Source organism: Indicator indicator, chromosome 24 (genome assembly GCF_027791375.1).
Source record: "Indicator indicator isolate 239-I01 chromosome 24, UM_Iind_1.1, whole genome shotgun sequence".
NCBI lineage: Eukaryota > Metazoa > Chordata > Aves > Piciformes > Indicatoridae > Indicator > Indicator indicator.
The window spans coordinates 14967880-14990405 of record NC_072033.1 but is presented as its reverse complement, the minus strand read 5'-3'; the positions used below and the strand labels follow the sequence as shown (position 1 = coordinate 14990405).

At 61.7% G+C, this 22526-nt stretch overlaps 5 protein-coding genes across 5 annotated transcripts; 2 read left to right on the top strand and 3 right to left on the bottom strand.

Annotated features, from left to right (window-relative positions):
- Positions 1-453: 453 nt before the first annotated feature.
- ACOT8 (acyl-CoA thioesterase 8) lies at positions 454-2756 on the bottom strand (the record flags this gene model as incomplete). Its single annotated transcript, XM_054391883.1, has 6 exons — positions 454-737; positions 838-1029; positions 1364-1521; positions 1771-1996; positions 2379-2515; positions 2602-2756. Coding segments are annotated over 6 exons (987 nt in total), but the record flags the coding sequence as incomplete, so codon positions are not given.
- Positions 2757-2933: 177 nt separating this feature from the next.
- Positions 2934-3912, top strand: ZSWIM1 (zinc finger SWIM-type containing 1). The gene is given in 4 exon segments (XM_054391882.1): positions 2934-3074; positions 3352-3562; positions 3565-3611; positions 3613-3912. Coding segments are annotated over 4 exon segments (699 nt in total).
- Positions 3913-6181: 2269 nt separating this feature from the next.
- Positions 6182-9128, bottom strand: NEURL2 (neuralized E3 ubiquitin protein ligase 2). The gene is made up of 2 exons (XM_054392063.1): positions 8444-9128; positions 6182-6297 (listed from the first exon to the last, which is right to left on the bottom strand). The coding sequence occupies exons 1-2, from the start codon at positions 9126-9128 to the stop codon at positions 6182-6184; spliced, it is 801 nt and encodes a 266-aa protein (XP_054248038.1).
- A 58-nt stretch (positions 9129-9186) lies between these two features.
- Positions 9187-14118, top strand: CTSA (cathepsin A). Its single transcript, XM_054391881.1, has 15 exons — positions 9187-9249; positions 9914-10656; positions 10785-10896; positions 11009-11059; positions 11301-11387; positions 11489-11644; positions 11924-12015; positions 12320-12404; positions 12545-12636; positions 12847-12925; positions 13068-13216; positions 13292-13367; positions 13465-13554; positions 13657-13758; positions 13921-14118. The coding sequence occupies exons 1-15, from the start codon at positions 9187-9189 to the stop codon at positions 14002-14004; spliced, it is 2061 nt and encodes a 686-aa protein (XP_054247856.1). The 3' UTR covers positions 14005-14118.
- A 938-nt stretch (positions 14119-15056) lies between these two features.
- PLTP (phospholipid transfer protein) lies at positions 15057-18247 on the bottom strand. Its single transcript, XM_054391957.1, has 15 exons — positions 18139-18247; positions 17825-17924; positions 17617-17745; positions 17363-17518; positions 17158-17221; positions 16938-17001; positions 16757-16848; positions 16447-16623; positions 16256-16315; positions 15993-16154; positions 15782-15849; positions 15659-15701; positions 15453-15501; positions 15289-15365; positions 15057-15197 (listed from the first exon to the last, which is right to left on the bottom strand). The coding sequence occupies exons 1-15, from the start codon at positions 18245-18247 to the stop codon at positions 15057-15059; spliced, it is 1491 nt and encodes a 496-aa protein (XP_054247932.1).
- Between the last annotated feature and the right edge of the window lie 4279 nt (positions 18248-22526).

Below are 22526 nucleotides of genomic sequence, written 5' to 3'. Positions count from 1 at the left end.
TACCAGCATTGTGTGAGGAAACGGGAAGGCTTCTGACAGGGGCTGGGGCTCTTGCCAGGAACTTCCCATAAAACTTACATAATAAAAGGACTTTATTCAATAAAGTCTTGGTGAGAAGAAGGCACCTGCTATGTCTGTTCCACTTCACATCCCCCAGGGCACCATCAGGAGGGTGCCCCCCCAACTAAGCTAGGAGCTGCCTCATCTGCTTTCCCCAGCTCTTGGAGCCTGTCCTGAGGCAGGAGGCTGAGGACAAGCAGAAGCAGTGACTGACCGAAGTGCCAGGGCAGGAAGAGGGCAGCAGAAGTGAGAAGGGGAAGCCACATGTGACACAGTGGCACTTTCCCTGCTGCGGGGGCAAAGCCAGCCCTGGTGTGCCTGGTTGTGCCTGCTCTCAGGTGAGCACTCTCAGGGGACAAACTCCAGGGCACAGGGTCTGGCTGGTCACTTGATGATTTTATTTAAGGCTGATAGTAGTGTGCAATTATGTGCTGTGCAGCTGGCAGTTGGTCACAGCAGATGCCTCTGCCACCAGCACTCCTGCAGCATCCACATCTGCTTGGGTCCTGAGGTCCCACCCTTGGTGTGCCCAGGCTGCAGCTCACAGAGGTTCCTCAGCTAGAGATTGCTGTGCGTTGGCATTGGCTCCACCCTGATGACTCCCTCCTGCACACAGGTGACAGCCAGGACCCCATCCTTGCGCCACAGCCGTCCCTGCACCAGTGCCCGGGAACCACCTGCAAAGAGGCTCTGTCAGACCATGGCCTTTGCCACCCCTGGGACAGGCAGGGCTGGCCTCTGCTGTACGGGACCCCAGGGCAGATGGTGAGTACTCACCAGACCAGGGGCTCTCACACTCATACAGCATCCAGTGGTCTGATCGGAAGGGTGAATGGAACCACATGGAATGGTCGAGGGACACCATGAACTTGGTGCGGTACTGCCGGTGCGGGAGCAGCGCCGTGCCCAGGAAGGCATAGTCAGAGATGTAGGCAGCCACGCAGCAGTGCACCTTCATATCAGTCTCTCCTGCAAAGAACCGGCACTGCCCGTCCCCGTGGGCTGGCTGTGGGACAAGCCTGCGGCACCAGGCAAAGCCCCAGGAGCTCCATGGGTCAGCTGCACCAAGGTGCTCTTTCAGCCCCACTCCCCTGGCCATGCCCCCTGGGGAATGCCCACCGGGGCTGAGCACAGTACATGGGCATCACTTCATGCTCCAGCACCCACATATGTACTTTAGCCTTGGAATCCCTTGGCCTCTCTGCAGGCCTGGGTGCAGGCAAGCTACAAACTGCAGCCTTCTTATCCCGCTCCATCATGAGCCCAAGCCTGTGTGCCCAGCTGGTGGGGCAGCTGCACCTACCTATGTGCCCTCGGGCTCGCACCCAGAGGAGCTGCTTCGGCTCCTGTGCCTCCAAGCAGAATTGATCTGGTGGGTTGATGGGTTTGATCTCGATCGGCACATCTTCTGCTTGGATCTTGTGGAGGTGTTTCCTGTAATTCTCTGCCAGGTTAGGGTCCCTGTAGACCAACAGAGAGTTTAATGCCAGGCAGGCCAAGGGCGTGTCCTGCTGGCAACAGCTTTAGAGTGGGGAGCCAGGGCCACACTGAGGGGCCTGTCCTGTGCCAGGCACAGGTCCTACCCTGTCCTATTCTCTGCTCCTGTTCCAGTCCTATGTGAGGTCTCCTCAGGCAGTCATCCCACTCCCTGTGCCTCCTGAAGCCCCAGCCACAGAGGGCATACCCAGCATGCACTTTGACCCCACTCACTTCAGGAACTTCTCGATGAGCTCCTCTAGCGTCAGCAGATCCTCGGGGGGTGGCACAGAAGGCATGGTGAACTGGTGCTGCACTGGGCTCTCCTGGGAGAGCTGGAAGGAGGCCTGGCAGGTGAAGATTGCCTTCCCGTGCTGGATGGCACTTATGGAACGAACAGAGAAGCTCCTTCCCGTACGGGTCCGTTCCACCTTGTACAGCACTGGCACCTGAGGGTCCCCTGGCACAGTAGAGGGACATTCTGCTGTTGGGCCACTACACACCATGGAGGGGACCTGATCTAGAGAGGCTGAGCACTGGGGCCAGAGGAGCTGAGCTGGCAGTGCCATCCACACCCTTTCTGCTGTGCTGGAGCCAGGATGGTGGCACCTCCTCACCCATGGGGCTCATCCCAGCTTCCCAGCCCCTCTGCTACTGAATTCGGTGCCTGGCACCGGTCCCACCATAACCCACCATCTCCCCGATCTCCCTGCACCTCGTCCCCCACCCCACAGCTATCTCTCAGCCCCGGGCACCCCCGACTCTGGCATCAGCCCCTCTAACCTCTGACCTGCATGTCCCACTGCGCGGCCCTGATCCCCGGTTCCCCCGTGTCCGCCCACCTGCCCGCACGAAGTAGCAGTGCAGCGAGTGGATCTGCTCCTCGGGTCTCACGGCGCGGGCGGCCGCCACCAGCGCCTGCCCCACGATCTGCCCGCCGAACAAGCGCTTCGTGGCGGGTACCCAATGGTGCCGGCCCCTGCGGGGGAGAGAGCGGCGGCCGTGAAGGTGGCGACGGGGAAGGCGGCCTGGTCCCGGTGGCCCGGTGCCAACGGCCACGCGCACCTGAACAGATCGACATCCAGCCGCTCCAGGTTCAGCACGCTGGTGATCAGCACGCTCCGCAGGTCCCCGGACGGCGGCCGCCTCAGTGCCGGTCCCGGCCCCGCTGAATCACCCGCCGCTGCCATTGCTTCAGCGACCGGTGACCGGTGCCGGAGACAACGGCAACATCCGGAGCGCGAAGTACCGCCCTCTGAGGGCGGGGACTGACAGCTGATTGGATCCCAGAGCCCACCTTCGCCAGCGCCGGGAGCAGGCGCAGGGAGCTGCTCACTCCTGCCGGACCTCTGCGTACTCCTGCAGGACCTCCTGACACCAGAGCTTCTGCCCCGGAGATGGGATTTGCGTCACGTACAGGGGTAACAGCGGTGACATGGAGATGGGCAGTTTTCAGCGCTGGGCTCTCCCTGGAGAGCTGCATCACCTCCTTAGCCCAGTGCTACCAGCGGTGTGTTCCCAAGAGTCCTCCTGATGCCGTGACGTGCTCTGCTCCCTATCTCGATCACTGCTGCGCGGGCAGCCCTTCACATCCTGCCTGCCTGGGGTCTCACCCCTCTGACACACCAAGGTCAGCCATTGCAAAGCCCTGTTCAGGTGCCAGCAGCAGTAGCTGGTGCTAGCCTCTCTTAATGGCTGTAAGAGTCCCGTGATGGTTCTCCAGAGTCCAAGGAGAACCATCTCTTGCCTCCTTGTAGCTCTCCAGCGTTAGCCTGAACCCCCACACACTCCCCACTGGCTCTCCTCTGGAGTAAGCCTGGGAGCCCTCAGTCCTTATCAGATCTTTCATCACATGCAGCTGAACTGGAGGCCACAAAACCCAGAAGGTGAAGCAAGAAGGAGATTAACTGAAGGGCTGAGGAACGCATCAGGATATCTTTGAGTGAGATCTGCACAGAGCCTGCTGCCAGGCTGTGCCTGAGCGAGTTTGTGACATTGCAGAAGTCTGTGCAGCTCAGAGACACCAGGGGGGGACATTTGGTGTACAGGTCTTGGAGGATGCCTACAGGGTGTTTGTTCCCAAAAGGCCTGGGCAGCTCTGCTTACCACTTCAATCAGGTCTTCCAGCTGACCTGTGGGCACATCCTGGCTGTGCTGAGTTCAGAGGGGAAGACTCTGCAGCCAGAAATGCTCAGTTGGCAGTGGCAGGAGGGACCTGATGCCCAGCAGCCTGGGTAAGATGGTGCTGATGGCCTCTTGGACAGCCTGAAGAACTCCTGGAATGAGTCTTTAGATAAATCCTTGCTGGTGTCCTTCCTCATGGCCAAGGTCATCCAGGTTCTCACCCACTGCAGCAAGGGGTTTCAGTGCAGGTAGAGGACACTCTGGGAGCTGGCAGACAGCTGAAGTGGGCCCTACATTGAGGTGAAGCTCTAGTGCCATGCTGCCTGCTCCATGTGCTGGCCCTTGTGAGCAGCAGGTCTGTGGGAACTGCTTTGTCAGTCTGCTGCTCTCCCAGCTGACACCTTTACTCCACTCAAGCCTGTCACTCCTCAAGGCTCAGCATGGAAAGGGAAGCTGGATTGGGATCTGCTGATCACACTGGATGGGTTACCAGGAGCTGACCTGGCTAAGAGATGTGGCTGGGAGCCAGCCGCAGGGGGTGCAGTGTGGGAGGTGATGGTATCATAACTGTGATGAAATCTTTTGAGCTGTGGCCAACGCCTGCAGGCTCTTGCAGCATCCAACTGTGCTGTGTTGTGCAACAAAGGCAATAAACAGGCCTCATCGTGCTGGGGAGTTTCGTCTGTCTCTGGACAGGACAATGGGGGCTCGTGGGATTGGGCAGAGATGTGGCTGGTGCTTCCTGGTGGTTCTGCCTCGTGGTGCTCTCTGGTTAAAGCAGCCAGGCTGCAGAGCCAGCGGGTGATGATCTCTGTTGCCAGCAGCTTGGCTGTAGGCTGGAGCAGAGGAGTTGTTTTTCTGGTTACAGCAGCTGCTTTCAATTCTCAGAAAGGGGAACCTGCCCTCCTTGGTCAACAGCTCCAGCGCTGGGGGTCACAGCAAAAAGAGCTGTGGTGAGGTGGAGAGCAAAGGCCTGAAACACATGGGGTGGGGGAGGGCAAGCCCAGAAGAGCAAACAAGCTCCAAGCCTCAGGTATTACTCTCAGCTGGCTGAGCTCCTGTCCCTCCAACACCAGCAGCTACGATGCCTGCTGTGGCTGGGATGTGGCAGAGGGGTGCCAGAGCCCTGGCTCGTGGTGGTAGCCCTGGCACTGTTGGTGTTTTCCCTGATTGGTGCTTCCTCTGGTAACCCTTTGGCTTCAGTCAAATTGCCTGTTGCAGGGGCAGGACTGTGCGTGGTTGGGGATTTACTCTTGATCCCAAGTTTTGTAACATTACCTGATACTATCAAATCTCTCTGACTAAATATAGCATCAGGTTTCCTAAAACACAGAGCTAGAAACCTGGAGCTGCCTGTTTCACCCCTCAGCAGTGCTGCAGGCCTGCCAGCCTCCTCACCATCCTTCTTCCTAGCTTGTGGACACCCCTCTGATTTTTGGGGAGCTCTTTTTTTCCCTCTGCCACTCACTCTGTGCAGCTCCAGTCCTGCCTCTCCTCCCAGCCTGGGCACAGGCACTGCCAGAATGCCAGCTGCCATCCTCACCAGCCAGGTGGGTGAGGGGTCTGTATGAGGGTCTGGTGCTGGCTGCTGGAGCTGGGGAGTGCTGAGCTCCCTCCCAACAGCAGAAGCCTGCACCAGGTCATCGTGACCAGCTCCATGGCCACAGGCATGTGCCCGAGCAGCTGTGGGTGTCCCTGCAGCACCCGCCCAGCCCCCTCCCCAAAGGAGTGCAGGAAATAACTCATCCCAGCTCTGGGGGTAAACATCTTTCCCAAGAGAGGAACTGTCTGGCTGGAATGGGCACCCAGCTGCAATTTATCCTCCTTGTACCGGGCCCTCCCATGCTCCACCCAGCCCAGCCCAGCCCTTGCCCAGAGTCGAATGGGTGATCCCAGCTTTGTTCCGGGGCCATGGACAGGCCCCGAGTGCAGCGGGGCTGAGGGCCGTGCTTGCAGGCTCGTGGCCTGGCTGTGTCCCTCGCTGGAAGGGGAACTGCTCCCACCAGTGCCCCCGGCAGCCCTGTCAGATGCCCTGATGTGGGAGGGGAGGAATCGCCCAAAGCCGCAGCCTCCTCCTGCGGGCAGCACACCAACCCCCACAGCTGCCCAGTGCTGGCTTCGCCCTTTCGAGGACTGGCTTAGCACTGGGCTTGTGGTGAAGCCTTGTGCCATGTGGTGCCAATCCCACCAGCCCAGCTCCACCGGCACCTCAGTGCACAAGGCCTCCTGCAGCAGGCAGTGCCCTGCTGTGTGTCAGGCAGCAATCCCTGATTCCCCCACGCTCACTTTCTAGGTGGCATCATTTTATTGCTCACTCTGAGCTATGCCACCAGCCCCACTGTACCCATCTGTGAGGAGGGGAATCCATTCCCTGCACTGCCCCTGCTCCTGTGTCAGCCTGGTGGCAGCATGCGGTGGGTCAGGGCATGGCCAGGGGCACACAGCTCCTGCCCAGGCAGCTGGCCAGCTGCTGCTGGGGGACTGTTGGCACAGCGGCAGCCAGGGCAGAGTCCCCAACACCTCACTCATGTTTGCAGAAGTTCTTGAGTGGTGGTGGCAGGTCCAGGCCATCGATGGCTAGGCGGTGGATGATGTGCTTCTGGATGACCAATCGGCAGAGGGTCTGCAGGGAGGGCACTGGAAGAGAGCAGAGGAGCTGAGCTGAGTGAGAGGTGTGGTGGAGGCAGGCCCCGAGGTTCCCCTGATTTGTGGCAGCTGTGGTGAGCTCAGCTGTGGCAGAGGCAGGCGGCGTCCTGCCCTGGGCTCCAGCCAGCTGTGGGCAGAGGTGGTGCCAGGTTGGGCTGGCTAAGCCAGGAGCTCGAGGGCCCTGGGCAGCAAAAGCTCTTCCCATTACTTGGAGAGGGTTGGGAGGGCAGCAGCATGCCTGAGCTGCACATTACTACATCTGGTTTGTTTTTCTCTAGGGGCTGTTTTGCAGCTCCCCAGTGTCTCACATGCCCACAATGTGCATTCTTCCATCTCTCTTGATCTCCTTAGAACTATGGAGTGTTTTGGCTGGAGCTTTCAGACCATCAAGTCCAACCATTACTCCAGCACTGCCAGGTCACCACTGAACTATATGCCTCAGCACCACATCTCCATGGCTTTGAAAGCTCTCCAGGGATAGGGACTCCACCACTGGCCCAGGCAGCCTGAGCCAGGCCTTGACAATCTTTTTGGGCAAGAAATCTTCCCTTCTACCATTGTGTGATGGTTTGAAACTGTCTAGTGCCAGAGCTGTGCTGCCTGCAGAGACTGCTCTTGCCATGCCTTTGGGACAGCCGTCTCCTGGGCTGTTCCCATGGCTGCCGGTATGGGCTCTGCCTGGTTACTGCTCTTGTGACACGCCTTGGTGGGATTCCTCTCGCTGGACCCCCACATGCCTCAGCAGTGCTGGAGCAATTAGCTGCTCTCCTTGGATTTTAAACAAGAGCTGACTCCAGCACAGCCTTTGGGCCTTGGTTCATCTGCTGCTGCCTAGATCATGGCTCCAGACAGCTCCTGACCTTGGGCTGTGGGCAGGCAGCTGGAGCACCACTTATCTCTGCTTTGGCGTGGGGCTGCATCGTGCTGGATGATGGCTGGCAGATGCCCTGTGGCTTGCCTGCCCCTTGCACCACATTGCTGGCAGCTCAGCTGCTCACTTCTTTTCATTTCACCAGCCAGGAGCTGAACCGTGCCTGGTCCCAATCTGAGCCCTGCAGAAGTGCTGCAGAACCCAGGGCTGCCGAGGACTCAGTGAAGGGGAGGAAGCCAGATTGTGCCTCTGCAGTGGTGTCTCTCCCACCTCTCGGGGACCCACAGGCAAAGGTACGTGATGCCAGCCTGAGACCCTCATCAGTGCTCAGGGATGGCAACAGGAGAGGCCTTCTGAGGTAGCCAAGTGTACCCTGGCCAGTTTCCCCTCAGACAGCTATAGGCTAGGGAGCCTGGACACATTTCCTCCTACGTTTGGATAACCAGGTAGTGGGACAGGAGAATCCCAGATTTCAGCCCTGAGATAGGAGCTGAGCTTTGTGCCAGTGGCAGATGCAGTGGCTCCTGCTGGTGAGGGGCAGCCAGCAGCCCAGTAGTCGCTCTTCTGCCTCACCTAATCCTTCACATCTGCTGTTCCGATATGGTGCTAATTAGCTCTCATTAGCCAGCCCTGGCCTTCCCATCCCACTGCAGCCTGATAAGGCATGCTGGGTGTTGCTCAATCCCTGACAGCATTACAGGGAGTCTGCCCAGGGCACCCTGCAGCCAGGGCACGTGGCAGGCACAGGGGCACAGTGCATGTGCTGGGGTGGGTGGCAGGGTGCAGCCAGATGTTTTGATGCCACGGCAGGAGGATGCCTGTCTCTAGGCTGCCACGTGCCCATGGGCAAAGGTGGGCACAGCGAGGACTCACCAGCTCCTCCAAAGCAGCTCTTGTGTTGGGCTTTGATCAGGGGTGTCAGGCTGGCCAGGGCTGAGCGTGGCACTGGGGGGACACAGCTCCATGGTACCACAGCCACCAGCATGCCCACCCCTATCACATTGCTCAGGAAGGGTGACCAGGGTGGGCTCTGCCCCACCACTGTGGCTGGGAGCTAATGTGGGGTGCAACCCCACATGGCAGAGCTTTGGGGCAGCACTGCCTGGCAGCAGAGTGGGGTCTCACCTGCTCTCTGCAGGGCCCAGAGGCTCCCCTGTACCTTCTGCCCCATGTACCTCCGCCACATGGCACTGCTGGGGACTATGGGGTGACAAACAGGAGTCCCAGCTCCTGGCCCGTCCCCCCAGGGCAGGGGTAGATACCTACAGCCATACTCCACGGGGATGATCCGGACGCTCTTGGTGGAGGCGAAGACATCGACCACGGCATAGAGCGGGCGTGCAGTGGGCAGGCGGCGGGCGCTGGGCCCCATGTCCTGCCCGTTGATGATGATGTGCATGTCAGCAGTGCCGTCGGGCTGCAGGGCATACAGCACGCCGATGCGGCTGCGCCGGGCCGTGGCTGGCAGCACATTGGCTCTGTACAGCTCGTCCAGGATGTGGCTGTAGCGGCCGGGCCGGCTGCGCCCCACCAGTGCGTCGCGGGGGATCCGCACCTGCTCGATCAGCAGGAAGGGCTCCCAGGGCGGGCACTGTGCCCGTGCTGGTGCCTCCTCCCCACCATCCGGTGCCACACGGTTGTGGCTGCGGGTGATGGCGAACACCCAGGTGTCACCCAGGTTGACCAGGTCTGGCAGCGAGTACTCAGGCACCACCTCCAAGCTCTGGGGGTCGTGGGCCGTCAGCCCCACACGCAGGTGCCCGCACCACCCCTTCTCCTTTTCCTCGATCTCCACCAGGAAGATCTGCCCTGGCGCCAGCGGCTCCTGGCTGAAGCAGAGCCCGTTGGCAAAGCTCTCCACTCGTGTGGCCCGCATGCGTGAGGCGTCCAGCTGGACATTGGCACCGTGGACGTGGTGGAAGCTGGTGGCAAGCCGGCACTGGGCAGCCATTGCTGCTGCTGCTATTTTTAACTGTCCCTATCACAGCTGCTGTGAGGAGGTGACGGTGATGGCCCCACTGGGCAGGGATGGCCTGGCTGGCTTGGGGGGGGTCCTAGTGCTACAGGACAGGGTGGGAGGGAACCCTGTGGCTGATGTGGCACAGCTGGGGCACAATTGGACCCCACTGGCTCTCTGCACAGTTCCCATCTGTGCCAAACAGTGCCCATCTGTGCCCAATGGCACCTGGCAGTGCTTGGTGACATCCAGCAGTGCTCAGTTGTCAAGCAGTGTCCTTCTATACCACAGTCCTTAGTGATACACTGCCCATCTGTGCTCAGCAGTGCCTAGCTGTGCAGTGTAACAACTGGCTGGCCAGTTCTACCTATGGGCACTCAGCAGTGTCCATTGTGCCCAGCATTGCCTGGCTGTACCTGGTTGTGTCCTGTGGTGCCTGGCAGTGCTTGGTGATACCTGGCAGTGCCCAGCAATGCCCATCTGTGCCCAGCAGCACCAAGGCTGTGCCCTGTGGTGCCCAGTGGCCCCTGGCAGTGCCCAGCTCTGCCTGGTGGCATCACCCAGTGCTTGTCTGTGCCCAGCTGTACCCACCAGGGTACCACCGCTCTGCTGCCAACTGCCACCATAGTGCCGGTTGCCATGGGCTCCTGCTCCACCAGCACTGGGACCCCCGGGACTGAGACCGCGGGGACAGAGGGCCCCCTGGCCCAGGGATCTCCCGCACTGGGACCTTTGGGGACAGGGACCCTCGCCACTGGGACCCCTCCGCTGCCCCCTAGCTCTCGGCCCGCGAAGCCGCTCCCACGTGCGCGCGCGGTGCGCTGATTGGCCACCCTGCGGGCCCGCCTCGATCACGTGATCGCGCGGAGGTCATATGGGCGCGTGTCATGTGCCCGCCTCCGATCAGCGCCGCCAGGAGCCGGGATCGCGGGGTCTGCGGGACGGGACCCCGGGGGCGGAATGGACCGGGAGGGACGGGGGCCAGCCTGGGGGATTGGGGCCATCGGGGTGGAACGGCAGCGGCACCAAGCTGGGACTGGAGGAGCATGAGGGAGTGGGCAGCCCGGCACCGGGGAAGCCAGGGCCATGCTAGGGTCAGCGGGACGGGACGGGACGGGACGCGGAAGTGGGCTGCTGCCGGGAGCGCGCAAGGGACCGGGCCACTGGGACGGACCGGGCCAGCCAGGCTCCGGGGAACAGGACGGGTCGGGAGGGTGGCACTGAGCCGGGACCGTAAGAAGGACCTGGACTGGCCTGAGGGACCGGGACGGGTCGTGTCCGTCTGGGTTTGGGGCACTTATGGGACAGCGCCCGTTCCCGGTCAGCAGCGCCCCGAGCCCCCACTCTCCTCCCTGCAGATGGAGCCGGTGCTGCCGTGGTTGCTGCTGCTGCTGGTGGGGCTGGGCCAAGCTGCCCCCTCGGGCCATGAGGTGACCTTCCTGCCCGGGCTGGCCAAGCAGCCTGCTTTCCGCCACTTCTCTGGTTACCTCTGTGCCGGACCAGGCAAGCACCTGCATTACTGGTACGTGGGTATGTGCTGGCACTGAGCTGGTGCCAGGCTGTGTCCTGTACAGCTAGGGCAGCTACCAGGCTGTGCCTGAAGCAACCACGGTAGGGTTTGGTCTGGCACTGATGGTGATGTGTCCACAGGTTTGTGGAGGCCCAGAGCAACCCCCAGAGCAGCCCTTTGGTGCTGTGGCTGAATGGGGGCCCTGGCTGCAGCTCCATGGAGGGCTTCCTGAAAGAGCATGGTCCCTTCATGGTTAGTTGCCACAGCTGTTCTGCAGCTCAGGGGCTGGCAGGCTGTGTGTCACAAGCTGCTTGCTGGGACCAGCCTGATTGTGTCTGTGGGTCACCTCCTTCTGCTTCCCTAGATCCAGCCTGATGGAGTCACGCTGAAGTACAATGACTATGCCTGGAACAAGGTATGGGTGTGAGTGCTGCTGCCCTCCACAGCTCTGGGGAGAAGGTGGCCCAGATCCAACTCCTCTTGCCCAATTCATAGTGCTGAGTCCTCCCACAGCCCCTGCCACTGCTGTCCTGCGGGACAGGAATGTGGCCTTGCCAGCACAGCCCTGGGGCAGGCTGGGCACCCACGGGTGCCACCAGCAGCCCTCTGCCTGGCCAAGCCAAGAGGAGTATCTCTGATCTCTGCCGTGCCTACAGATCGCCAACATGCTCTACCTGGAGTCTCCTGCTGGCGTTGGCTTCTCATACTCCGAGGACAAGAACTATGTCACAAATGACACGGAGGCAAGTGGTCTGGGCTGCCAGGGGGACCTGCCTCTTGCCCACCCTAGCCTGGGCACAGTGGGTCTGGCCTTGCTGCCTGACCCATCCACTCCTGCCCGCAGGTTGCTCACAACAACTACCTGGCACTGAAGGACTTCCTGCGGCTCTTCCCCGAGTACGCCAAGAACGATCTCTTCCTCACTGGGGAGAGCTATGGGGGCATCTATATCCCCACGCTAGCTGAGTGGGTGATGCAGGACCCCAGCCTCAACTTGAAGGTGTGTGGCCAGGCTCTGCAGCTGGCGTGTGGGGCCCCCTCTGGGATGTAGGGCAGACCTGACCCTGCAGCTTTTCATCTTCTCCTGGGGTGCTGGCAGCAGCTGTGGGTGGACGTGTCTGTCCCCACTGCAGGGAACCAGGGGAGTGTCGTCCAGTACCCCAGACCCTTCCTGTTCCCTCTGTGGAGTAAACAGAAGTCACATCTGCTTCCTGCTGCTGCTGCAGCTGCCCTGCAGGGAGCTGGAGCACAACAGGGTTGTTTTCTTCTTGCCTTGCAGGGAATCGCTGTGGGAAACGGCCTCTCCTCGTACGAGATCAACGACAACTCCCTGGTTTACTTTGCCTATTACCACGGGCTGCTGGGCACCGAGTGAGTGGAGGGGACAGTAGGATGGTGGCCACAGGGCTGATGGTTTGCAATCTCTGTGGCAGGATGGAGCTGGTTTGATTAGTGGTGTGCAGGATGGGAAGTTCTTGGCCTGACTGGGGACAGCAGCTGGGCTGTGGGGGTGGCCCCTTGTTCTAGGCACCTCCTGTGGGCACTTGCTCATGTGCTATGCCAGGCACCAGGCCATGGTGCTGCTGGGCAAGGAAGCTGCAGCCAAGCCCACTGGCTTTGTGTTGGGGTTGCTGCCTGGGCATCATGGTCCAAGTCCCTTGGTCTCTGCCTGCAGGCTGTGGCGGGACTTGCAGGCCTTCTGCTGCTCCCAGGGAAAGTGCAACTTCCATGACAACTCCAACTTGAACTGTACCCTCAAGGTGAGGGAAACCAGATCCCCCCAAGCACATGCTCAGCACCAGTGCCTGTGAGCAGCACCCACCCACCTCGCTGTAGACAGGCTCTCTTGAGTCCTTGAGCATCCTGCTAAGTCCCAAACCCTTCCTGTGGCTCATTGCAGATGCAGGAGACGATTCAGATCGTGGAGGAGTCTGGTCTCAACATCTATAACCTCTATGCCCCATGCGATGGTGGTGTCCCTGGGAGCATGAGGTGAGAGTGGCCCCAGTTGAAGAGGAGTCTCCAGGCACTGGCTCACTTTGGTTTGCCAGATCCTGGCTGGCAGAAGGATGTGGGGGGCTGGGCCAGGATCCCCCTCAAGACAGGTGGACCCTGCCTGGTTGCTCTTGAAGACTCCCCAGAGTGCTGAGCCCCTGTTCCTACAGAGCTTTCAGTCTGTCCCAATGCTTGTGTGGGCTGCAGGTACGAGGGTGACCGTCTTGTCACACATGACTTGGGCAACTCCTTCATCCGGATGCCAATGAGGTTCTCCTGGCGGCAGGTGAGCCCAGATGCCCGTGCCACTGGGCTGTGAGTGTTCCCAGCCCTGGCACAGTGATGCCAGTGAGCAAAGTGGGCAGAGAGCTGTTGGTGTGGGGCAGCATCGGGTGGTGCTGTGGCAAGGACTCTCTTTACTGTCTCAGAACCTGTTCCGGATGCCAGTAGCTCAAAAACAAGTCCGGATGGACCCACCTTGTACCAACTCCACTGCTCTCAGGGTGTATCTGAACTCTCCGGAGGTGAAGAAGGCTCTCCACATCTCCCCCGACGCCCTGGACTGGGATGTGTGCAGGTGAGAGAGCTGCAGGCGGGGAGGGATGGCCATGGGTGGCAGCAGCCACCTGTTGTGTCGATGCTTGCTCCACAGCTTCGAGGTGAACCGCAGCTACAAGCGCCTCTACATGCAGATGAACGACCAGTACCTGAAGCTGCTGGGAGCCATGGTGCGTGTGGGGGAGCCCCCCGGGCCCTGGCACCAGCTGTGCCAAGCTGGTTGGGGCTGCTGCCCTGTGAAATGCTGACCCTCCTCCTGCTCTGCAGAAATACCGGATCCTGGTGTACAATGGCGACGTTGACATGGCCTGCAACTTCCTCGGTGATGAGTGGTTTGTGGACTCCCTCTGCCAGAAGGTAAATGGGGAGAGCAGGGCCTGGGCAGGCTGGTTACTGGCTCTGGGCTGTGCAGCCGACTGTGGCACAACCTGACACTGAGGGTGGTGCTGCCGGTCCCAGGTGCAGGTGGCTCGCCGGCCCTGGCTCTACAGTGAGCGAGGGGAGAACCAGATCGGGGGCTTTGTGAAGGAATTCACCAACATTGCCTTCCTCACCGTCAAGGTAGGGCTGGGGGGCCCTGGGGAAATGGGGCTGTGGCACACCTGTGCTAGACACCAGCGCTGGGGGCACTGGGGCAGTGCTGGCTGAGCTGTGGTCAGTGTTGGGGGGTGCTGAGAAGCTGCCCAGGGCTGGCATCAACCTTCTGCTGCCCATTCCTCACAGGGAGCCGGCCACATGGTGCCCACGGACCGGCCGCTCGCTGCCTTCACCATGTTCAGCCGCTTCATTAAGAATGAGCCTTATTAGTGTCTGTGGGGGCAGTGCCCGGCTGCCCACCTGCCCTCACCGCTGGTACCTCCTGCATCGCCTGTCCTGGCTGTGCCTGGGCTCCCTGCACTGTTGAACGGGGTCACTGCTGTGGCTGATGGAGCTGGCTGGGCTGGCCGGGTGGGGGCAGTCAGGACAGCCAGTGGTAGGTGAGGGCCAAGGGGTCTGGGGGCTCTGTCCTTGCTGGGTGAGGAGCTGTGCCCCTGCTGCAGCTACCTCCTCGCTTCTGGCTTCCTGTCTCCCCCCCTCCCTGCCTTGAGGGATGCTGCTGCTCCTCCTGATACGGGGGGGCAGACACAGCCCTTCCCCACAGCCCTGGGCAGGCTCCAAGGCAGCTGCCTCTGCCAGGGAAGCACAATTCACGAGGGGGCTGCTCCACAGGGGCTCTCTGCTCCCCTCCAACTCACTCCCACATCTGATCCCAGTGAAAGGAGGCTTTTCCATGGAGATGATTTCACCACTCTCTCCCTGCCCAGGGCACACAGTGCTTCTGGGAACTGGCAATAAACTCTGAACAAGGTCTTTCTGCCCCTTATTGCCCAGCTTTTGGCATCCAGTGTTCTGCTGCACTTTGCTCTCTGCACGACAAGGATCCTGCAGAAAATGAGTGCCAAAGTGGAGCCAGTGCCCCCCTTTCTGCAGGGGGTCACTGAGGCCTAGAACTGAGCCTCCCACGAGAACAGGAGTTGAGCAGCTGCCCTGAACCCCTCAGCCAGCCTGACCTACATCTTGCCTCTGCATCCCTGTGCCTGGGGATCTGCTCCCCCGCTCCCCGCCATGTCCTGGCAGGTCTCTGCTCCAGCCTGGCACAGGCACATCCTCCAAGCAACGATGCCATGAGGGTTGGAGTCAAGTGGTTTATTAGTCTCAGGAGGAGGGGTGCAGCAGGGATTCCCAGAGCAGCCGTCTCCACCTTGCTGCTACCCCCCAGGGCACAGCAGATGTGCTCCTGGTACCAGGGAAGCTGCAGCCTACGGGTCCAGCCCGGGGTCTGCCCTCGGTCCGGGTGCAAGAGCAAGCAGGGAGCAGGGCTAGAGCTGGTGGGGGCCCAGGCTGGGCTCTGTGGGCAGGGCGCTGGTGGTGCTGGGGGCAGTGGGCACCGCGCGGTACTGGTTGATCACCTCCCGCAGCCCCTTGGAGAAGTGGAGATCAGCTCCCACCGTGAGGAATCCCTGTGAGGGGAGAGGATGAGCACAGGGCTGGGTGTGACACAAGCCCTGCGTCCACTGCAAGAGCCTGTGCCGTCCCCATCCCACCACATACCGCGTGGTTGGTGACCACCTCCTTGGTGAAGTCCATGCCTTCGGGCAGTGGGATCTGCACCCCGTTTTTAGTCTTCTCTGTGGGGAAAGGAGAGGTGTGGTGAAGCTGAGCACTGCTGTGCCCTGCCCTGTGCCTGGTGGTGTGCAGGCAGTGCTGGTGCCTACCGTTAATGATGGGCATGATGGTCAGCTGCAGCAGGGTCTTCAGTGGGGCCTGCAGTGAGAAGAGCTGTGAAGAAAGGAGCATGGGTGAGTGTGGTGGTGGTGGCTGCAGACCTGCCTGAGCTGCAGGGCATGGGGTGGGTGAGAAGAAGGGCTCTGCCCTGTGCTGCACTCCCCAAGGCCCAACTGGGTGGCAGAAGCCCACTCACTGCCAGCGACTCCAGCGCCGACTGCTTGGAGTAGATGCGAAACCTGCAAGGAGAGAGCAATGTGAGGGAGGTGCTGGGGGGACTCTCCCACAGCCCCCCACAGGGCCCTGGCACAGGCCCTACCGTCTCAGGTCCAGCTGCATGCGCAGTGCCTTCCCTTGCAGAAACACCTTGGCACTCAGCTTGGTTTCCTAGGGAGGGAGAAGGCTGAACTGGAACTGGCCAGGCTTTGGGGCACCAGAGCCTTCCCATGCCAAGTGGGAAATGCTGCTGCCGTGTGTGCTAAGTGGCTGCATGGCGAACCCCAGCCATTGGCACCCCTCCCAATGCTCACCAGGACCATGCTGGAGAGTTGGACGGCAGGGTGGCCTGGTGGTACCATGGAGATGTTGAGGAAGGCAGAGACAGAGACGGAGGTGCCAGAGGGTTTGATGGTGCAGCGTGGTGGAGCTGACACTTGGAGCACCAGCTGCAGGGGAGCGTCCACCGTGGGGCTCTGCGAAGGGCAGGTGAGACAAGGGCCACAGAGCCAGGCAGGGCTGCACTCTGCCTCAGAGGTCCCCTGTCCCTCTTGCCCTGGCTGCATGCTCTTCTCACCAGCATGAAGATGGTCCCAAAGAAGGTGGCTCTCAGCAAAACTTCCAGGTCCTTGGGTACCTGCAGCGAGGACAAACCACTGCAGGCTAAGCAAGTGCTTGCCATTGCTCCCAGCAGAGCTGCTCCCTGGGTGGCACCAGCCTGGCAGCAGGCTCCTGCCCCTGCTAACTGGGTGTGCTGCAGGACATTACCTTCTCCCCCTGGAGCTCTATGGCTAGCACACCCGCCTGGAAGTAAGCCTGCATGGCTGAGTCAAAGAAGTACTCAGAGAAGGCGACGTAGACCATGCGCTCCGTCTCCTTGATCACCGGCTCCACCGCGTGGTTCTCCAGCTCCTGGTTCTCTTTTGTGCGGGGGAAGAACATGCCCTGTGCCAGGAGGAGATGTTTTTGCAGCACTAGCATAGTCTCCCCTGCCCAGTCTGCAGTGCCTGGCATGCAGCCTGGCACAGCTGTTCCCACAGGCACTGAGAGGGTTGGCAGGGCAGGATCCAGTGTTCACCTTGAAGTCCAGGTCCAGGGTGTCTGTGGAGACAGCTGGATCCTGCAGGAGGGAGTAGTCAATCCCGATGTGTTCATCCACGTAGCTCCTCACTGCCAGGGAAGAGGCATTGCAGTGCCCAAGCCTGTGAGCTGCCCAGCAGGCTAATGTCCAGTTCTGCCTTCCCCAGGATAGCACTTACCAGGCACCGTGTCCAGCAAGGAGTTCAGCAGCACCAGGCTGGCATGGTCCAGGGATGGGCAGATCTGAAAGGTGCAGGACTGGGCTAAGAGGAGAATTTCTTCCAGGTCCAGGTGAGGACCTGGACCCTTCTCCAACCTCCCTGGAGTCAGCCCCTCCTGCTGCAGGCCAGGGCATAGCCAGGCTCCCCCAGGCTCCACCACCCAGTTTCTCAGCTGTACCTGCTGGCTGAGGAGGTAGCGCATCCCGGTGATGATGAAGGTGCTCAGAAACTCATAGACCTTCCTGCAGGACACAATAGCAGCTCTGTATCCTGCCCTGCCCATCCATGCCCTTGGGAGCACCCAGCCCAGGCTGGGGAAGGCCTGAGGGTGCAGGAAGAGGGCTCAGGGAACTGGGCACAGGCTGTGGTGGGGTGGGGCATACCGGAGCGTGCCAGAGAAGCCTGCATGCATCCTGGCAATGGAGGCCTCGCAGGTCATGTTTGAGATCTTCAGGCGCCCAGCCCTGTCCTTGGCCAGCTGCAGCACAGTGTGGATGTGGACACCGTCTGCAGAGGCGTTGATGGACCCAATGTCATAGCTGGAAGTGAGGAGAGCAGATGAGAGGAGCTCCAGGCACCCAGAGGCCACAGCCTGGCTGTGGGGTTGACTGGTGCTAGGGATGAGGAGGCAACTCACAAGAACCAGTAGAGCAGCTGCCTGCGGAAGCGCAGGCTGATGGAGGCATTGTTGATGTTGAAGGCAAGGTGCTGCTGAGGCTGGAAGTGCAGGTCAGAAAGTGCCAGCTGCAGGTCTGTCACCTTGACCCTGCAGGGGAGGCAATAGAGAGGATCAGACACACAGATGGAGGTGGGGGCTGGGTGCACAGGGAGCAGGCAGCACTCACTGGCTGATGTTGTAGTGGAACTGCCCCTCCTGCCCATGCAGGTCAGACACTGTGATGTTCTGCAGCTCCTGCTCCACGAAGCGCAGCCCCTCCTGTTTCACTGCAAAGCAAAGCAAGCCTGGGCTGGCTGCAGCCAGGCCCTACCACCCACCCAGCATTACCCTCCCGAGGCCAGTCCACCAGCTCCCCTCCCACCATCACCCAAGTGCAAGGGTCCCAGCCGCCAGCCTCATCCTGCTTGCAGACCCCAGGAGCAGCTGCCCCAACCTGCCCCTTGGCCAGGCCCCGGCAATGCGATCCCATCCAGCTCTTACCCAGATCCAGCCCCTTGGAGGTTATCCGGATCCTGCAGCCGGGGGTGCTGTGTGAGGCCATCACCAGGCAGGGCAGGAGGAGGAAGAGGAGACAGCTGCTGGCAGCCATCTCACACCTGGAGTGAGGTAGCAGGGTCAGCATGGGCTGGCCTGAAGGGGGGCACAGGGACACCCCAGGAGAAGGTGGCTGCTGCCCAGCTGTTCTTGCAGCCCTGGCCTGGAGGAACATGCCACGGCACCACTGTTCCCTGCGGTCCAGAACCCCTGTTGCTGCCCAGATCCCCACTACCCAAACATCCAGGGACCAGCAGCCTGCAAGTGGCACAGTCCTACCCCCGGGTGCTGTGCCCAAGCCCCCAGCACAGATCCAGTGGGGCCCAGAGAATCTCACATCCCCTGAGGGGACCCTCAAGTCCCACCCTGCCCTGCACACACCCAAAACTGCTGCTGCAGCAGGGAACCCAGCACCCCATGGCGGGAGGGAGCTCTCTCCTGTGGGGTTATCCCACAGAGATGTGCTGCTTGCCCACGCTGGAGCTGGAGCCTCCCCATCGCACACCCACAGAGCTCCTGGCCAGACTGGACTCCCCATGCAGCGCTGCCCCCCCGGGTTCTCTTGGTCAGGGGACGTGGACCCTCCTGCCCAGGGCCCACAGCTGCTATCCTTCCCCTCGGCCCTGGGGTTCACCCATGCAGTGGCGTCTCGGCCCGGGGTACTCACGCTGAGGCTCGTGTTGGTGTAGGGAAGCTGAATCACATGAAGGAGGGAGGGAGGACACCAGTAGCTCCAGGAGTTTCTTTTGAGCTGGAGGAGGTTCCCTTGCCTTTATATATCCCACCAGCTGCCACTCCTTTCGAGCCCACAAGCTGGGAGGAGACAGCAGGATGGGACGGGGAGGATGCAGATCTCAAGCAGGCTGAGCCCCGGCCGCTTGCCAGCACGGGCAGAGCACAGCAGGTCGCTCACTCCGGGCTGCTCACGCAGCCTTCCTCTGCCAGCGCAAACACAGCTCCCCACATCCTGCACACGGCCATGCTCCATGGGCTGGGGCCTCCCAGGAGTGCTCGGCTCTGCAAGGGGCACGCATGCAAACTGAGGCTGAGGGGTCCACCATGTCTGGCAGCTCCCCTCTGTCTGTGTTACGAAGCTAGTGCCAATCCCCCCTGGGCACTTGCTGCCAGCTCCAGTCCTGCTTGCAGGGGTGCTGATGGAGGCTTGTTTGTGCCAATTTGTGACATGAACCCCCGGCAGAGAAGATGCCAGATCCTCAACCCCACTCCAGCAGCTGCTGACACAACCTGGGCAACTTGGGGTCTGCGGGATGAGTCTCTCTGCCTGGACTTGCTCAGCTTGCTACTGGCAGCCCGGCAGGCCACAGGGTTAACAGCACTGTGAGAGGTGCTTGCCAAGGGTCCTCAGCAGTGCTCACGCTGCCATCCTGCTCCATTCCTGCTTTGCAAGCACCCATCACAGAGGGCACATGCAGCTCCTCAGGCCAGGGCTTCCTCCCAGAGGGCTCTGAATGAGTTGTGGGAGCACAGCCAAGGGACTGCCCCTGCCCTCACCACCCCCTTTGGATGCTTGAGCTTCCCCACATGGAGGATGGAGGTTTTGCAGCCCCCTCTTGCCCCAACCTACACGACAAGGGGATGGTGTGAGCCAGCACTACATGCTCAGGGCAGTTATCAGCTCCGTGGGGCAGTTATCAGCTCCATGGGGCAGTGAAGCCAGGCTGCGCAGGGCTCGTGTGCTGGGGACAGCCTCAGGAGCCTGAGTGCTTACACAGCACTTACCCTCCAGAACTGCTTTGCCAGCATCAGCTCATTACACTGACCCCAGCGCCCTTGGAGCAGAGGGCAGGACTTTGGGATGGAGCAGGTCAAGCTGCTGTTTGGGAAGACAGGAAGCTCCTTGTAAAGCCGGGCAGTGGGGACACTCCGGAGACAAAGGGCAGGAAAGGGCCCCATGGTCAGAGGTGACAGCCCCACAGCTTCCTGCAGCCCCCTTCAAAAACTGGCTCAGCCCAGTAGGGACAGGACACAGTGACTGTGTCCCCCACGTCATCCTTCAGCTTTCTCCCTGTGCTGGATGCAGATGGCTCCAGCAGCAGCAGCGATCAATCTCAAGGCAAGGGAGTGATCCCTATGGACGGCGGAGGAACGTGGCTGCCTGTCTCTGTGCCACTGCAGGTGTGGGGCAGGCACAAAGCTGGGCACACACCAGCATAACCATCCCACCGCACACAGCCACCACCAACCACAGCAGCAGAACTGTGCCTGCACCAGGGCAGCTCCGTGGCCACATTCTGCCCTGAACAGGGAGGTGTCTGTCAGACAGGGTGAGGAGCTGCTCCAGGAGGAGTTCTATAGCTGCATCTAAGGCAGGGATTGTTCCTCTGCACTAGGCACTGGAGAGGCCACACCTGGAGTGCTGGCCTCAGTTTTGTGCCCCTCACTCCAAGAAGGACAGTGAGGGGCTGGAGCAGGTCCAGAGCAGCACAATAAAACCGATGAAGGGTCTGGAGAACAGGGCTGGTGAGGAGCAGCTGAGGGAACTGGGGGTTGTTCAGCCTGGAGGAGGGCTGAAGGCAGACCTCATTGCTCTCTACAGCTGCCTGAAAGGAGACTGGAGCCAGGCGGGGGTGTAATAAGTAAGAAAAGAGTTATTTGCTAATTATAAAATATCCTCATTCTTAAAATCGTAAAGTGTGAGGATTGTTTATAACAGGGGTTAGTCTCTTCTCCCACGGAACACAACAAGAGGAAACAGCCTCAAGTTGCCCCAGAGAGGTTTAGGCTGGACATGAGGAATAATTTCTTCCCCAAAAGGGTTGTGAAGGCCCAGCCCTAGCTGCCCAGGGCAGTGTCAGAGCCTCCATCCCTGGAAGGGTTTCAAAGCCGTGGAGATGTGGTGCAGACAGACGAGGTCTAGTGGTGGGCAGTGCCGGGTCAACGGGTGGACTCCGTGATTTTAAAGGTCTCTTCTAAACTAAACGACACCACGATTCCATCACAGGTCCACGGCTACCAGCAGCCCTGTGGTTGGCCAGTCGCTAGGGGCTGGCCTGAGGGCCAAGGCGTAGGCAGGGAGCGGAGGGAGCCCCGCTGCCGGCACCCAGCTGCGCCGCTGCCGCCGGCACATCAATACGCTGCTGCCAGCGCAGCAGCCCTTGGGCCCGTCCGCCTGCTCCGCCCCGGCGCCGCCGCACTTCAAAGGCCCCTTTGGTGGGGACCGCTTGCGGCCGCGCCCTGTCAGTGACGGGAACCGCCCGCGGCGGGCGGGCAGCGCCGCAATAACAGGCTGCGCAGCCCGAAATAGCGGCAGGGGCCGCCTAGGGACGGACGCGGCCGTGCCCACAGCAGGGCGGGCCGCGCCACCAAAGATGACGGCGGGCCGAGGGCACAGCTGCGCCTTCTGCGCATGCGACTCCCGACGGCCCGGGAGAGGGCTGGGCTGAGCGCAGGCGCGCCGCGGGCAGGCTGGGGCGCGGAGGGAGCGCGCATGAGCCGAGCGGCGGCGCCTGCGCACTGCCGAGGGCGGGGCGGCTCCGCACATGCGCCCTGCCGGCCCGCGGTCCCGGCGCAAGATGGCGGCGGTGGGGCGGGCGAGGCGGAGGTGGGGCGGTGGCGGGAGACACAGTGGTGCCCGATGCCTGCAGCCCCCGACCTCACGCCCAGGTAAGCGGCGCTGCCGCGCGGCCCGCGTCTACCCTGGGTGGGGAGAAGGAGGATAGAGCGGGCGGCGTCCGGGCGGCGGCGTAGGGGGAGGCGGTGCAGGCCCGCGGCCGCCATCTTAGAGCGCTGCCGCCGCGCCCGCCCCGGCCGCACTGGTCGCCGCACTCCCGCTGCCACCGCCGCCCTGTTCCCGCCGCCGCGCCTGCGCGCGTCCCGCGGCTCCTCCCCCGCGGCGCGCCGTAACCGGCTCCTGTCTCCGCAGCGGCCCCCGCGGGCCAGGCGCGGGACGCCCCGCTATGAGGATGCGGCCCCGGCGCGCCAGCGGCGAGCACGGAGTGACGGCCACACGTCCCGCCACCGTAAGTACTCGCCTGCCCAGGCGTGGGGCCGCCGGGCCTCCGCCCCACTTAGGCCGTGCCCCCGGACTCCTCCCGTCCAGCCTGCAGACTTGTCGCCGTCGCCGCCTTCGCTCCGCACTCGTTGGGCCCCGTTGCCCGTGGCTGCCCGCCGGTCCCGGCCCGCCGCGCCGAGGAGCTCCGTCCCGTCACCGCCTCGGGGAGGGAGGCCCCGGGAGCTGCCGCCGCGCTGCCCGTGCTTCCCCTCGGTCCCCGCACGCCTGCGTGCTGCCTAGGGAGCTCCGCGCTCTGCGCAGCGCTTGTCCCGCCTAGCCGGGCTCCCGGGAAAGGGAGCGGTGCCGGTAGGAGGAGGTCGGG